This window comes from Elephas maximus, chromosome 6 (genome assembly GCF_024166365.1).
Source record: "Elephas maximus indicus isolate mEleMax1 chromosome 6, mEleMax1 primary haplotype, whole genome shotgun sequence".
NCBI lineage: Eukaryota > Metazoa > Chordata > Mammalia > Proboscidea > Elephantidae > Elephas > Elephas maximus.
The window spans coordinates 113,466,208-113,483,092 of record NC_064824.1 but is presented as its reverse complement, the minus strand read 5'-3'; the positions used below and the strand labels follow the sequence as shown (position 1 = coordinate 113,483,092).

General features: G+C 37.5%; 1 protein-coding gene across 1 annotated transcript in view; it reads left to right on the top strand.

Annotated features, from left to right (window-relative positions):
- The window catches only part of ABCA12 (ATP binding cassette subfamily A member 12), a 189,743-nt gene that overhangs the window by 96,925 nt on the left and 75,933 nt on the right, over nucleotides 1-16,885 (top strand). The window contains exons 9-15 of the mRNA XM_049888086.1: nucleotides 2,322-2,397; nucleotides 5,679-5,797; nucleotides 6,794-6,900; nucleotides 9,322-9,578; nucleotides 9,674-9,786; nucleotides 11,168-11,292; nucleotides 13,086-13,259. Coding sequence (XP_049744043.1) covers nucleotides 2,322-2,397; nucleotides 5,679-5,797; nucleotides 6,794-6,900; nucleotides 9,322-9,578; nucleotides 9,674-9,786; nucleotides 11,168-11,292; nucleotides 13,086-13,259 — 971 coding nt within the window. The remainder of the gene's footprint in view (nucleotides 1-2,321; nucleotides 2,398-5,678; nucleotides 5,798-6,793; nucleotides 6,901-9,321; nucleotides 9,579-9,673; nucleotides 9,787-11,167; nucleotides 11,293-13,085; nucleotides 13,260-16,885) is intronic.

Sequence of the window (16,885 nt, the reverse complement as noted above, 5' to 3'; positions counted from 1 at the left end):
CCCTGTCCCAGCCGGGGTCACTGTTACACAGTTAACAAGCTTTAGTTTCCATTTATAAACACTAGAGTTTTGAGATCAGGGATTACCTTTCTGACCCAATGAAGTTAGCTTTTTTTTTCCAAGTAGTGAATTATTTGAAACTACATTTTATATAGAAAGCCACCTTTCCTGATGAAAAGAGTTTATCTGTGCATTAGATTGCTATGTGTCCCGTTTTTAAATATGCCTAACCCTACAATTAAAAAAAAAAAAAAAAACATTGCCGTCGAGTCGATTCTGATTCAAAGCAACCCTGTAGGACAGAGTAGAACTGCCCCATAGAGCTTCCAAGGAGTGCCTTGCAAATTTGAACTGCCGACCTTTATGTTAGCAGCCGTAGCACTTAACCACTATGCCACCAGGGAAAGAAGTAAAATCTCACTTTTAAAAATTCTGTAATATTTTCTACCTCATTAAAGCCTATTTAGTACAGTATGTCTTTCAAGATACTTTATAGTCCACAGTGGACTGAGGGAAAAGTCTTAGCTTCAGGGTCGTCTATCACTGATATGTCTGAAGTTCACTTTTGTTAGTTACTCATTTTAATAACTTGATGAGAAAGACAAACTCCATACCTACATGGTATACAAAAGCCAATTAACTTGCTCCGGCATCACATAGGGGTTCAAAATGGAGCAAAATATGATCTTAGAAAAGCTCTTTTATGTATTTTACATGGCAAAAGCATAAATCTCAATATAGTTCCTTCTTTGAATATTCTATATATAACAACAACAACAAAAAAAAAAAAACCAGTGCCATCAAGTTAATTCCAACTCATAGTGACCCTATAGGACAGAGCAGAACTGAGTTTCCAAGAAAGGAATGAAGATGACACTAAATAATAGGTATTTAAAAAAAAAAAAAACCCGTTGCCATTGAGTCAATGCCAATTCATAGGGACCCTATTTTTTTTTTATATAGGTATTACCATTATTAATGATGTTTATTTATTCTGGGTGTCTGCATTCTTGGTCCTTTAACCTGCAGATGCAGTGCTATGGGTAGATGTCACAAAGGAGCAGTAATACTCAACTGCACCTGGGAAACTGCTCTGTTGAACAGGAAAACTGAAAGAGCTACTATGCTGTTTGCTAGGGACAGTGCAAATGTTATTTAAACAGAACTGACACAGGATGCTGGCAAGGAGGTTTTTAATTTTAAGGCAGTCTTTTTTACACAGTGCTAATTTAAGTAAACTAAACGATCAGCACCAGAAAGATGTGGGATGCTTGAATAGCTTGGGACTAGGATCTTCAAAAAAAAAAAAAAAAAAAGGATCTTCTAGAAGGCTTTAGAACGTACTAACTAGAAACAATGAGAAAACTATTAAAGCTGGTAATAAAACATTCCATTGAAAGACGTTAGGTCAATATTAAAAATGACAACATTGAAACAGACCGGTTTATTTATAAGGAATGGGTAGTGCCTGAAGAGAGGACTGAAAGAAGTGATTTCATTTCTCCAAAAGGGTTGAATTTATGGTGTTTTTATTTATGCAGTGGCCACTGAAAGAATTTTTATTTCAATTTTTCATGAGAATGCTGTTGCACCCTTATTCTTTTATAATACAACCTATATGGCAAGCTGAATTTAACTTGTGGGGCAATTCAAGGTGTTGAACCAGACCTTCACATACGGTTTGCATTAGACCCAGCTCAGTGATTGCCTTCTGCACTCTACACCTTCACTTGATTTGAGACCACTCAGGAGGGTTGTGTTAACATTAGTTTACATTCATAGCTGCATTCAATTGAGTTCAGGGGCTGCTACGTGAAAGGTGGAGACTATAGATTAGTGGTGGCAGTTACTTCCTAAAGCTACATTCCAGGCAACTGAAGGCAAAAAAAAAAAAAAAAAAAAAAATTCAGTGACCCATGAGGCTGAAACTGGCTTCATTTGATTAACAAATCACGTGTTAGTCCATCTTCATTATAGTATTCTAGAGTCATTCACGCATACAGGTTTTAGAATAAAATAATGTGACAATTTTATGTGTGGAGAAAGAATTTGTTAGAAATGCATGTGCTTGGCCATTGAGATTATTTTTATTAGTAGACACCTATTTCCTATAAATATCCTAAATGTTTCCAACAAAAAGAGCACAGCTATCTTTTGTAAAACCCTTTGGAAAAAAAATTCTGGAGATTTTCTGTATTTTCTCCACCTCCCTACCCATTAATTTTACCTGAGATAGTTTTTGTTAAGTAAAAACAACAACAAAAAACCCAAATTATTTAACTAAGCCTGATTTTTCACCCATATAAATGTTACCCACCTAGGTGGCTCTCATAATACAACACATCTGTGGAATGAGGATGATGGACAGACACTATCCCCGAGCAGCCTGGCTGCACAGTAAGTTTCTCTATTTGCCTATGTTTCTAAACTGGTAGGTAACTTGGCTGGCTGAATAAAACAATCAAAGCAATTCATAAATATAATCTTTTTCTCAGTGTGTAAGACCATGGAAAAGAAAATTCGACTGTTGGCTGACCAGAGAAAAGGATATAGTTGAAGTACAGTAAATTCAAAACTTATTTTTTGAAATTATTCGATGGTATTTTTGGATAATACAGCACAAGGATCTCTTTTTCAATTCTAAGACTGCATAGCTAGATCCAGTTCCTGGATTGGTTTCTTTGTGCCTGTGAGGAAAATCTAGCTGGTGGTCCAGCTTCCAACCATTTTATGATCTTTCTCCATGAAAGACAGTCATGTGCCTGATTTCTCACATTACTGTTATTTCCTTCTGTTTCTTAAAATCAGAATATTTTTGTGCCCAATGTAATGCCAAATTTGTTTGTGTCCAGGTAGGCTAAATGGTTTGTAGGAAATTTCATTCTGGACTGATTGAGTCATGTAGATTTGACATCTGAGGAATAGGCAGTGGAAGTGATCTTAGCAGCTGTGGCTCCTAAAGACCATTAATATAAGGTCAAGTCTCACTGACATGTCTGAAGTTAGTTTCTATTGGTTACTCATTTGAATTCCTAAAGTAACTGTAGTAATTATGGTGGGAAACTCAAGCAGTTGCCCGTAGTAACTGGAGTAGCTGATGGAGGTAAATTCCTGCAGTTCAAGGCAAATGTGGAGACTAGATGGCCTGTTACCTGAAGGTTGCACTATTGAAATTCTTTGACATTTGTCCTAAAGGATACACTTCTGTGTTAACCGAGGTTTGTACAAACGAGAACAAACAGTAGGGCTTATTTTTAAACCACTTCTTTCTTTTTTCTAAAATGGAACTACATAGTTGTTTACATAATTTTTATTATTTAATGAGAACTTCTACCCTGGGTAAACCCTAGGCAAAATCCTTACATGAACACCACTTCTTGTTTCTGCTCCCACATCCTTTAAGGTGGCTGAACCAGATGCTTCTCTCTTGCACTTAGGGGTTCTCTTCTCCTGGGAGTGCCAGCTACCAATGCCGGGTATGCCCGAGCAATCGAGAACCCTTGGGAAATTTTCCCTGAGCCAGGTTGCCGTGTTCCAAATGCCTAGTCTTTTAAACATATTCCCTATATATCCTCCAAAAAAAAAAAAAAAATTTTTTTTTAATTGAAACAAACAAACAAATGTTGCTATCAAGTAGATTCTGACTCATAGTGGCCCTGTGACCCTATAAGACAGAGTAGAACTTCCCCATAGGGTTTCCAAGGAGCAGCTGGTGGATTTGGACTGCCAACCTTTTAGTTGGCAACCTGAATGCTTAACCACTGTGCCACCAGGGCTCACTGCTTATTCCTGAAGCCAGGTATCTTTCCCGGTGCCTTGGGGGATCCATTGCATTGATGATGCCAACATTTCAGACCTGCAAATTCTGCAGCAAAAGTAGTTAGTTGCTGACAGCTAACTGACAGTTTATTAGGGAGTATTCAATATTGTTAAGACAGCTCTTGTTGAGATTGATGAAATTAAGGGATTTCTTATCTTTGGACTTTCTATTGCTGGTCTAAAATAATCGCAGAGTGGCCGTATTGGTATAAGATAAAGTTTTAGGTCTGGAATTTTCTAAAGAAAGATGCTCAAAAGTACTTTTTCCTCGTAGCCCTTCTCATTATTTTTATTTTAAGGTCATTCTTTTTATTGTTTTATGTGTGCATGTGGGTGAGATCACACGTGCGCTCATGCTTTTTGTTACAGACACCCTTGGGAAGTAGGTAAGATTGTATATAAAAGATACATAAACTAAATCATTTAAAGGAGTAGTTGGGTGTATATGCCAACACAGTGCTGTATAGGTATGGAATCCTAATTTTCAAAGTTTATTAAATCCATTCTCCAAAATCCTGGCAATCAAATGTTCTTTATGAAAATAAGAGAATGGCTTAGATGATGTCTCAAGGTCACTTCTTGCCCAAGAGACCTCTATTTTAAGCTTGACAGTTCACCATGGGAAATTACTTTGGCCATTCCATCTGGAAGGTTAAACCAATATTTTGCTGTTGAACACTGCACTTGGATGGAAAATGCCTCTATGATGTAATAACTATGACAGAGAGGGAAGTAAGCACAAAAGAAGGAAGGGCAGTACCTGTAAGAGTGGGGAAAAATGAGCAGGAGGTAAGACAGAGGTGAGAAGGGAACCATCCATCCCACACGTGCCAGTCCAGAGATGCTTCCTTGGCCACTTCTCACATAAATGCCCAGTATCTCTAGAGCTTCCTGTATCTCTTCTACTCACGTGTTTTTCCTTTCTACAGATACTAACTAAAGTCTATGATATACAAAACCCAAATGCTAAGTATTCTGTAATGGGGTTAGGGTGGAGTGGCCAGAGCATGGGATAAAAAATGGATCATTCTTTCTAGTTGTTCACAGGAGAAATAAGTTTATCTTGAAACCTCTACTGATCATTATAGCCAAATCAAATAAATTATTGTAGCCAAATAAAAATCATTCTCCCAAAAATAAAATGGATCTCGTAGATCTGTAGTTATTCCCATAGCTCCATTTCCCCTCCCTTTGATGTTTTGGACTCCCAAATTTCATCTCTAATTTATCTTTAGAGCCGCCTTCCAAATTGTTTCTCCTGTCCCTCCACATTCTTACAGCTATTCTATATCCCTAAACACTTGCTCAGGGTTTTTTGTCAAAAGACAGTGCTGTGAATACATTGGAACTACAAAAGATCATTATTAAAGCACAGATTTAACTTGACTCATGGACGGTGCCACAGTCTGCAAAACGTAACTCAATGTAGGCATGACTTGATATGTTATGGCTGACCTGTACAACAGGGTTAGCTTTGTCGTCTATCCCACTGCTGTTGGGTTTCTCTGATAGTTTCCTTTATTTAAGCTAGTAAATTTAGTGTAAGAATATATTGTCCTGTCTTCTATTTGTGAGTTGATATATGGTATTGATTACACACAAAGAGGCTTTGATAAATAATGATATTCTCTGTCTAAAAACTCAAAAGTCTAAAACAGCTGAATGTGTAGTATAATCAAGGGTCTCTGGCCAAGGAAGTGTCTAAGCAAAAGCAAGAGACTTTCGGGAATGGGTGTTATTCTTTTTAAAAATACTGAGGGTATGTATTTAGGTGAGGGTTCATTATCCAGCCAATTAGCTGTGCTCTGACTGCCAAGTTAGAGACTTCTTACTGTTGATTTTTTTTTTTTCCCTTATAGGCTCCTAATACTCGAAAATTTTGAAGATGCTCTCTTAAATATATCAACAGATAGTCCTTATATTCCTTACCTAGTATGTGTAAGGAATATCACTGACAATTTGGCCAGGGGATCACAAGGTAATATTCATTTTAATAGTCAATTTGTTGTTCATGGTTTCTAATTCTGTTCTAAAGTAATAAATCTTTTAAGACATTTGCTGAAAAAAACAAAGAAAATAGAAAAATCTTTGTTTCCCTATGTAAGTTTCATATTGGTGATTTGATATATGAAGGGAATATTTGATCATATTATTATGTTACTACCTGCTGCTAGAACTATAACTGCCACCTGGACAAACTTTCCAAGCATCCAGGGTCATGAGGGCCTCATATAAGCCCCTTGTGACACTTTTCTGTGCCTTAATACTCTTCGTTGTCAAAAAATAATGAAGGATGGTAATATAAGGTTCCAAAAACAGATATAAATTACATAGACAAAGGAATTTTTCTGGCAGACAATTTTTACTTCCTGTCCTCACACTCTTTATTTTCAATTTTCTGCTTATTTGGACAACTACGAAGGCTCATATGTTTCTTTCTGGTTTTTTTAGTTAAATTTTTTTTTTCTAGGACATACACATTCTCTCTCTCTTTTTTTTTTTTTTTAAATAGCAAAGCAGTTTTTTCAAGACTTAGTGGCAAGCAAATAGCATAACAAATATTTAAGTCTGGTCTCTGTTTACCAGCCATGAATTAATCAAGGTCAGAAAGGCATATTTTTGTGAAAGTGATTATACAACCTATTTTCCCCAACATACTTCAACTTAGTGGCAGATCCAAAGAGTCAAAAATAAAATAAAATATATTTGTTTCACAAAAAGCCAAAATTGTGTAGCACCATTGCTAGAAATATTCTGTCTCTAAGTAGAATATCTATGAATATTTTAAAAATAATGAACTCTGTATTATCCATGGTTCAAGGAAAGGTTAAATTTTTTACCTGTCTTATATTTAGATGGAGCTAGGCTCTTATCTTAGAAAATACTTAGCAATAAATCAGGATAAAAATGTCTTTCCAATGGGCTTCCTTGCAGTCTTCGTCATATAAGGTAACTTTTTCTCCCTCCTTTACAGAAAATCTAAGACTCCTGCAGTCCACAATTAGATTTAGAAAATCTTTTCTTCGAAATGGTTCCTATGAGGATTCCATCCCTCCAGTTCCTGAAATCATGAAATCAAAAGTAAGCCATGAAAGAAAGGAATGAACCTCAATCCTTCCTATAGTACTCTGGCACAAGATCTTTTTAGCTTAATTTTAAATCTGTATCTTTGTAAATACTGGTCCTATCTGACTGTGGATGAATGCTTGGTAAAGGGCGAGAAAAGCATTCTGGTGCTATATAATGGTATTCTGTTTTTGCTCTGGGGAGAGCTGTGCATATAAGGACCCATAAGAGCCAAATGACAGTATGCACACACATAAAGGAACAACTAATAATCTAGTTCTCTCATCAAGTTTGATCATTTGAAAAAGTATTCATAATATGACTTCCAATTTGAGAGCTCCTTAGTTTTCAAACTATAATAGTGATTTTGAAAACTGAGGTTTTAGACTTCACAGAGTACAAAATCCCAGAGGATGAGTCATTTTGTTTTTATTATTGTCTTCAGAAGCAGAGACTAATCTGTCGTATTAGAATATATGATACTGAAGAAAGGGGAGGGGGAAGCAACTGTCTTAGTTATCTAGTGCTGCTGTAACAGAAACACCACAAGTAGGTGACTTTAACAAACAGAAATTGATTTTCTCATAGTTTAGGAAGCTATAAGTTCAAATTCAGGGCTTCAGCTCTAGGGGCAGCCTTTCTTCCTCTGTGGGCTCTGGAGGAAGGTCCTTGTCTTTTCAGCTTCTGCTTCCTGGTCTCTTGCAGATCTCCATGTGTCTTGGCATCTATTTTACCCCATCTCTACTCAGCTTGCTTGTTTAACCTCTTTTTACATCTCAGATGAGATTGACTCAAGATACTCCCTGCACTAATCCTGCCTCATTTACGTAACAAAACAACCAGTTCCCATATGGGATTATAACCACAGGCCTAGAGGTTAGGATTTACAACGCATAATTTTGAGGGAATGTGAATCAGTCTATAATAGCAATCTAAAACAATTTAAAACTCTGAAGTTTGTCTGAATTGGCTCATGTTTATCTATTATACCTTTTTTAGCTCATGCATATACCAGACAGGTTATCATGAAATTCAGTTTATCTCTTAAATAACCCTATTAAATCTTGGAAGCAGCTTTCCTAGTAAGAACAGCAGTTTAATTGGATTTATGTAGCCAGGGACAAAATAAAATTAGAACTGGTTTATTCAGGACAAGCTGAATAACTTGCTATATACTCAATATGCTATAATTAAGCAGGCAGGCAAAACATTACGTCCATGTATATTACAAATAAATACGCTAGTTAGAGCACCTATGTTTTAGCCATCGTTTTCTACATGAATCAAAATTTCTAATGTACTTAATTTAGCACTACCTTAATTTGTTTCTGCAAATGAGAAGGAAGTTATGCATTCTTCTGGAAAATTCCTACTCATTCTTCAAGGACAAGTTTCAATGTCATTCCTTCTGTAATGTTAAGTTATCCTCTCTCTTCCTGTTTCCCAGTCCAGCTAATAACTTTGTCATCTGTGCCTCTATCATATTCATCCATCCGTCCATTCCATTCATCATCTCTGTTCCCATAACACTAACGGCAAAGTGCTCATAATCTAGTGGAGGCAACAGAAAACCAGCCCAACAATTATAGTGAGATACATGCTGTGGTATGTGGAGGGACAGGATTCTCTGTGTGGAGGTGGGCTATCTAACTCAGATCGCAGAGGATGGAGCTGGAGAGAAGAAATTTCATGGAGGGGATAATGCTTACTCTTGAGTCTTGGAGGCTGTGTAGGATTGGGTTGGTGATGTGCATTCCAGGCATAGGAACCAGACTTTGTAAGAAGACAGAGCTATGGACCAGAATGGCAGATGTAGATTACCTGGGGTCATGGACCTATCTAGCCAGAGCAAAGGGTGGGAAAAGAAGTAGGAAGAGAGATAGGAAAGAGGGCTGCAGAGGGAGGCTAGGCCCTTTTTATGTTTAGTCAATGAGTTTGAAGTTGATCCTGAAAGTTGTTAATTTGAGGAAGGTGAAATTTACATTTTAGAAAAAGATCTCTCTAGGAGAACTTTGGAGGATAGATTGGAGGGAAGCCAAGTAGTCTACTTTTGCAGTAATCTAAGGAAGAAGTGATGACAGCCTTAACTGTGTCAGTGGCAGAGATTAGAAGGAAGAGACAGCTCCCAGAGTGATTTAGGAGACTGACACACCATGCCACCCGAAGAGATGGGGCATAAGGAAAAAGGGTCTCTCATGACAGTGAGATTTCTGTCTCTTCTATCCTTTTCTTTCCAGTCTTTTTGGTGGGGAGAGAAATAAACAATAAACTCACGTGGCAAAAAATAGCACGTGTAGTAAAACCAATGCCGATACCAACTAACTAAACATATATGCACGTTTTTTGAAGTAATAAATTTTGTTTGCTTATTATCAATTACTAAATACTTAGAATAATGTAACTAATCTATTTCTCAATCTTTCTTCCTCTGGAAAGCTGTCTCAACTTCGAAACTTGACCGAACTTCTTTGTGACTCTGAAATGTCCAGTTCAATAGAAAAAACTTGCCAGCTCTCTAATATAAGCTTTGGGGACCTGTGTGAAGAGAATGCGTTTCATGTACAATTCCTTGAAGCAGCAGAGCTTGCCACTGAAATAGCGTCTGGCTTACTGTACCATGAAAATGTCATATCTGAAAAACTAAGGAATTTGCTTACTGGAGATCCAAGTAAAATTAATTTAAATATGGATCGGTAAGTTTTTCCATTATCTTCTTTCTTGGTGAAATCCCTTCTCAAAATATTGATATGCCTAGTTAAATTTCTTCTCTTCTTCTGTTTTGTTCCAGGTTTCTAGAACAGGCATTGCAAATGAATTACTTGGAAAATATCACACAGTTAATGCCGACCATAGAAGCCATGCTGCATGTCAATAACAGTGCAGAGTCTTCTGAAAAACCAGGTGTTTTCCCATCCATAATTTAAATGCTGTCTTCTTAGAATGCATGTGATTCTCAGGCTGCAGTTTAAGAAAGGTTTTTTTGAAGTTCCCAGCCAAACCTGCTTTGCTCTCTGCCTTAAACCCATTGCCATAGAGTAAATTCCGATTCACAGGAACCCTATAAGACACAGCAGAACAGGCCCATACGGTTTCCAAGGCTGTAATCTTTATGGAAGCAGACTGCCACTTCTTTCTTGGGAGGAGCAGCTCGTTGGTTTGAACCACAGAACTTTTGCGTAGCAGCCAAGTACTTTAAGCACTGTGCCACCACATGGAAACCTGAAGCTTTCAAATATTGTTACTTGTCTAAAGTAAACATACTAGACAACTAGCAGAGAAATTTAAACCCACAGCAAAAAAATCTTCAAGTATTTGGCTAGTCAGCCCATTCACCTTTGTTTCTCTCATATCCTAAAGTGCCTTAGATGGTCAGTTGCAAGAGCTGGGCTGAAAATTTGTTTGCTTCTGTGAGAATAATCTGATTTTAAAAAAGATGCACTGCTGTCTACAGAAATCTCAATTCAGAATGTTCTTCAGTTTTTCTGAGCGTGACTCTTCACACAATATGCCCCATCTTTGCATAATACCTCAATACTGAAAAGAAAGGCATTTAAAACTTTGGTCAACACTATAAACTTGGAAGGCCACTAAGTCCAAAATTAAAAGAAGGCACATTTGCCTGAGGGATATTTAATAAAAGAAACCAAAAGATATTTGCAGAATGGAGATTGCAACCTGCCAAAATAAAATCAAAGTATTGTTTGTTATGCATTGAATGACCCAGATATGAAATAATTATAACCATTGCCCTGAAAAAGTTTGGAATTAGACATATTCTATTTAAAAATGAGGTAATGATTGTGAAAGCACTTTATAAACTTTAGTGTGACTTGCAAAGTTAAGGACATTGGCATTATGTTGTGGATTTGGCAAACCTGGCCCTAAGTGGACAATATTGTATGATCCAAAAAGCATTTTGAATTTGTGTGGCTTTAAATCACAGGGACAGATATTCATTAAGCACATTATGTGACCAAAATCTGTGAGGAAACCATATTTTTCTTGAATCAACCTTGAGCTGTAGACATCTAAGGAAAATTTATAACCCAGAGCAATCTGTTACCTTGGGCTAATGATATGATAACAGGAACAAGTTTAAATCAGACAGAAATAGATCCTAAAGATGCAAAGATTGCCAAAACTGGAAGACATCTGTTCCTGACATACAGCTTATCTATTGAATATGTGTTAGTCTAGAAGATTTCTCTACGTAAGTATGACCAAAAAGATTTACATTGTAACCAACATGTACTTTTTTTTCTTTTTCATTTTTCTCTTACAGGTCAATTAATAGAAATGTTTAAAAATGTTGAGGAGCTGAAAGAAGAACTGAGGAGAACTACAGGAATGTCCAACATGACTATCAACAAGATGTTGGCCATTCCTATCCCAGATAACAGAGCTGAGGTGGGGTGTGATGTATCTGTACTTACATCCATTTTTAAAACTTAAAAATAGCATTTAATACATGTTGGGCACTGATCAGTCAAACAATGGAAAGTTGCAGGCAACTCTAGTGAATTTCCTATGCAAATGATAAAAGTAAAGACCTGATTCTTAAGTAAAGATAGAAGAGCAATTCTGAACCAAGAATGTTGTCACTGTGTCTTCCTTTCCTTCTGTTTTTCCTTTTCCTTTCCCTAGCCCCCTTTGTCTTCTTTTCCTTACCTCCAGATGGCTGTCTGAAATCAACAGTACCATCAATAATTCTTTATATGAGCTATCGCAGTCACAGTCTGAAGAAAGTTGCACATACTATTATAATGATATCAAAGTCAAGTTTCCGTAACCTAACTGGGGGGAGAGGGGCAGAACAAACACATAATGTGTTGAAACTAAAATAAAAATGAATACTCATTTTTTACTTCTTAAAAGTCCCAAGGTATGTAGACAAGACTCATAGTGACTCTACAGGACAGAATAGAACTGCCCATAGGGTTTCCAAGGGGTGGTTGGTGAATTTGAACTGCTGACCCTTTGGTTAGCAGCAGAACACGTAACCACTGTGCCATCAGGGCTGTAGACAAGACTTAACCTGCAAAACAGATGTGGTCAAAGGAACTCTAGGTAAGTAAACATTCTTTGGTGTGAAAATGAATAATGTCATTTCCTTAGAGGCTGATAATAGGGTTTTCCACTTGAAATGCCTTATCTTTTATCCCTTTTCCAAGTCCATTGTCTGGAAGTGTCATAGAAATTTTCCAAAAGAGCCGTAGTGCTTAAGGCCTCATCCATTCAAAACCTGCATGTGACAGTTACACTCCAGTGTGGGATAAAGTCTTTAAAAAGTCTTTAAGGCTGCCTTTGGAAAGAATGTGTGTTTACTGGTGTCATTTTAATTGGTTCCCTCATATAAAAATTGAAACTACTTTGCCATCACTTTTCTGCCTTTTGTTCTAGCAAACAATATTCATTTGCCTTTTCCCTTTGATTTCTTCTTTTTGCTCATTTACTCCTAAGATCTAATTTTGTCAACCATGTTTTTGACTTCTGACAAGTGGGTTTATGCTGATAAATAAAAACACATCAAAAGAGAGTATAAATTCATAGTACTTTCAAAAGGAAAGAGAGAAAAGTTTCTACAGTCTTCAACTTGATAAACTTTTCTCCTTGTTTCAACTCAGTGACAATAGATGATGCCTAACTTCCCATATTGTCACTTCACTTTCCACACACACACTCCTGTCCAAGATGGTTGGTTTGTATTATTGCGTGATAGTTCTCCGAGCTTATTTTCTTTGTCTTTCATCTCTTGATCCACAGAGCTTATTGTACAGTGTCACAACTTAAAATGATTATAAAAATGAAATGCAATTTGAATTGACCAAGAGTAAAATATTAAAGGTGGCATGAATCTTAAAAAATATGTACAAACCAAACTTATTCCAAACCAAATATCTTTCTCGGTACCACTAGTTACCCAGTCGTTCAAGCAAGAAATGTAGGAGTCATGCTAGACCCTCACTCTCATTTTCTCATCTCATTTCTTAAGCTTTCCAGTGAACTATGGACTCTATATAGTTTTACTAATAACAATTAATACTTTAAAAAAAAAGTATTTGGTTTTTGAGGATAATTTGTCCTACTTTTAAGTGTCATACTTTTAAATGAAGTCTAAGAGTATAAGAAATGCATCTCAAAATGGGCAGGTGATTCTAAAATGTTGCGCAGCTAAAATTGTTTCTTCCTCCAACTTGCAGATTATTTCACGTGTGTTCTGGTTGCATTCTTGTGATGCTAATATCTCCAATCCCAAACTGGAAGATGCAATGAAGGAATTCTGCAACCTGTCTCTTACAGAGAGGTCCCGTCAGTCTTACCTCATTGGACTCACCCTTCTGCACTACTTAGATATTTACAACTTCACATACAAGGCAAGTTGCTGTTGATGAGATCTTTTTATATTTGGGGCTTAGTATAAAAAATATTTGCACATGTATGCTCTCTGATAACATAATGAATGAGATCCATTTATACAGCTTTTGGAATTACAGCATTATTTAGAGTTAAATGGGACCTTAGAGATTATATATTCAATTTGTTCATTTTACGCCTTATTAACTCTCAGTTTATGTATCCAAGACTAGGAATTAAATTTAATATATACTAAAGTGTAAAATCCCCCACATGTCTGTCAGTTTGTCGTACTGTGGGGGCTTGTGTGTTGCTGTGATTCTGGAAGCTATGCCACCAGTATTCAGATACCAGCAGGGTCACCCATGGAGGACAGGTTTCAGCTGAGCCTCCAGACTAAGACAGACTAGGAAGAAGGACCCGGCAGTCTACTTCTGAAAAGCATTAGCCAGTGAAAACCTTATGAATAGCAGCGGAATATTGTCTGATATAGTGCTGGGAGACGAGCCTCCCAGGTTGGAAGGCACTCAAAAGATGACTGGGGAAGAGCTGCCTCCTCAAAGTAGAGTCAACCTTAATGACGTGGATGGAGTAAAGCTTCCGGGACCTTCATTTGCTGATGTGGCATGACTCAAAATGAGAAGAAACAGCTGCAAACATCCATTAATAATCGGAACCTGGAATGTACGAAGTATGAATCTAGGGAAATTGGAAATCATCAAAAATGAAATGGAATGCATAAACATCGATATCCTAGTCATTAGTGAGCTGAAATGGACTGGTATTGGCCATTTTGAATTGGACAATCATATAGTCTACTATGCTAGGAATGACAACTTGAAGAGGAATGGTTGCATTCATCGTCAAGAAGAACGTTTCAAAATCTATCCTGAAGTACAATGCTGTCAGTGATAGGATAATATCCATACACCTACAAGGAAGACCAGTTAATACAACTATTATTCAAATTTACACACCAACCACTAGGGCCAAAGATGAAGAAATAGAAGATTTTTATCAGCTACTACAGTCTGAAATTGATCGAACATGCAATCAAGATGCATTGATAATTACTGACGATTGGAATGCAAAAGTTGGAAACAAAGAAGAAGGATCAGTAGTTGGAAAATACGGCCTTGGTGATAGAAACAATGCCAGAGATCGGATGATAGAATTTTGCAAGACCCATGACTTCTTCATTGCAAATACCTTCTTTCACCAACATAAACCTCGACTATACACATGGACCTCGCCAGATGGAACACACAGAAATCAAATTGACTACATATGGAAAGAGACGATGGAAAAGCTCAATATCATCAGTCAGAAAAGGCCAGGGGCTGACTGTGAAACAGACCATCAATTGCTCATATGCAAGTTCAAGCTGAAACTGAAGAAAATCAGAGCAAGTCCACGAGAGCCAAAATATGACCTAGAGTATATCCCACCTGAATTTAGAGACCATTTCAAGAACAGATTTGATGCACTGAACAGTAGTGACTGCAGACCAGATGAATTGTGGAATGACATGAAGGACATCATCCATGAAGAAAGCAAGAGGTCACTGAAAAGACAGGAAAGAAAGAAAAGACCAAGATGGATGTCAGAGGAGACTCTGAAACTTGCTGTTTAGCATCGAGCAGCTGAAGCAAAAGGAAGAACTGATGAAGTAAAAGAACTGAAGATTTCAAAGGACCTCTCGAGAAGACAAATTAAAGTATTATGACACGTGCAAAGAGCTAGAGATGGAAAACAAGCTCGATGTTTCTCAAGCTGAAAGAACTGAAGAAAAAATTCAAGCCTCGAGTTGCAATAGTGAAGGATTCCATGGGGAAAACATTAAATGATGCAGGAAGCATCAAAAGAAGATGGAAGGAATACACAGAGTCATTATACCAAAAAGAATTAGTCAATATTCAACCATTTCAAGAGGTGGCATGTGATCAGGAACCAATGGTACTGAAGGAAGAAGTCCAAGCTGCTCTGAAGGCATTGGCGAAAAACAAGGCTCCAGGAATTGACGGAATATCAATTGAGATGTTTCAACAAACAGATGCAGCGCTGGAGGTGCTCACTCGTCTATGCCAAGAAATATGGAAGACAGCTTCCTGGCCAACTGACTGGAAGAGATCCATATTTATGCCTATTCCCAAGAAAGGTGATCCAACCGAATGCGGAAATTACAGAACAATATCGTTAATATCACATGCAAGCAAAATTTTCCTGAAGATCATTCAAAAATGGCTGCAGCAGTATATCAACAGGGAACTGCCAGAAATTCAGGCTGGTTTCAGAAGAGCACGTGGAATCAGGGATATCATTGCTGATGTCAGATGGATCCTGGCTGAAAGCAGAGAATACCAGAAGGATGTTTACCTGTGTTTTATTGATTATGCAAAGGCATTCGACTGTGTGGATCATAACAAACTATGGATAACACTGCGAAGAATGGGAATTCCGGAACACTAATTGTGCTCATGAGGAACCTTTACATAGATCAAGAGGCAGTTGTTTGGACAGAACAAGGGGATACTGATTGGTTTAAAGTCAGGAAAGGTGTGCGTCAAGATTGTATTCTTTCACCATACCTATTCAATCTGTATGTTGAACAAATAATCTGAGAAGCTGGACTATATGAGGAAGAACGGGACATCAGGATTGGAGGAAGACTGATTAACAACCTGCATTATGCAGATGACACAACCTTGCTTGCTGAAAGTGAAGAGGACTTGAAGCATTTACTAATGAAGATCAAAGACCACAGCCTTCAGTATGGATTACACCTCAACAGAAAGAAAACAAAAATCCTCACAACTGGACCAATGAGCAACATCATGATAAAAGGAGAAAAGATTGAAGTTGTCAAAGATTTCATTTTACTTGGATCCACAATCAACAGCCATGGAAGCAGCAGTCAAGAAATCAAAAGTCTCATTGCATTGGGCAAATCTGCTGCTAAGGACCTTTTCAAAGTGTTGAAGAGCAAAGATGTCACCCTGAGGACTAAGATGTGCCTGACCCAAGCCATGGTATTTTCAATCGCATCATGTGCATGTGAAAGCTGGACAATGACTAAGGAAGACCAAAGAAGAGTTGACGCCTTTGAATTGTGGTGTTGGCGAAGAATATTGAATACACCATGGACTGCCAAAAGAACGAACAAATCTGTCTTAGAAGAAGTGCGGCCAGAACGCTCCTTAGAGGCAAGAATGGCGAGACTGCGTCTTACATACTTTGGACATGTTGCCAGGAGGGATCAGTCCCTGGAGAAGGACATCATGCTTGGCAGAGTACAGGGTCAGTGGAAAAGAGGAAGACCCTCAACGAGGTGGATTGGCACAGTGGCTGCAACAGTGAGCTCAAGCATAACAACGATTGTGGGAATGGCGCAGGACTGGGCAGTGTTTCATTCTGTTTTGCATAGGGTTGCTATGAGTCGGAACCGACTCGACGGCACCTAACAACAACAACAAAGTGTAAAATGCAAATGTTATAATTATTTTTGTACAGTGTGCATGCATTAATTTGGAATGATAAAAATAAAGATGAGAACAAAGATGTTATTTTTTAAAAATTAAAGACACAGTTTGGGGTTTTATTTGTTCTTTTTTGGGGGGATGTTTGTAACAAAAATTGTCATGTTTTT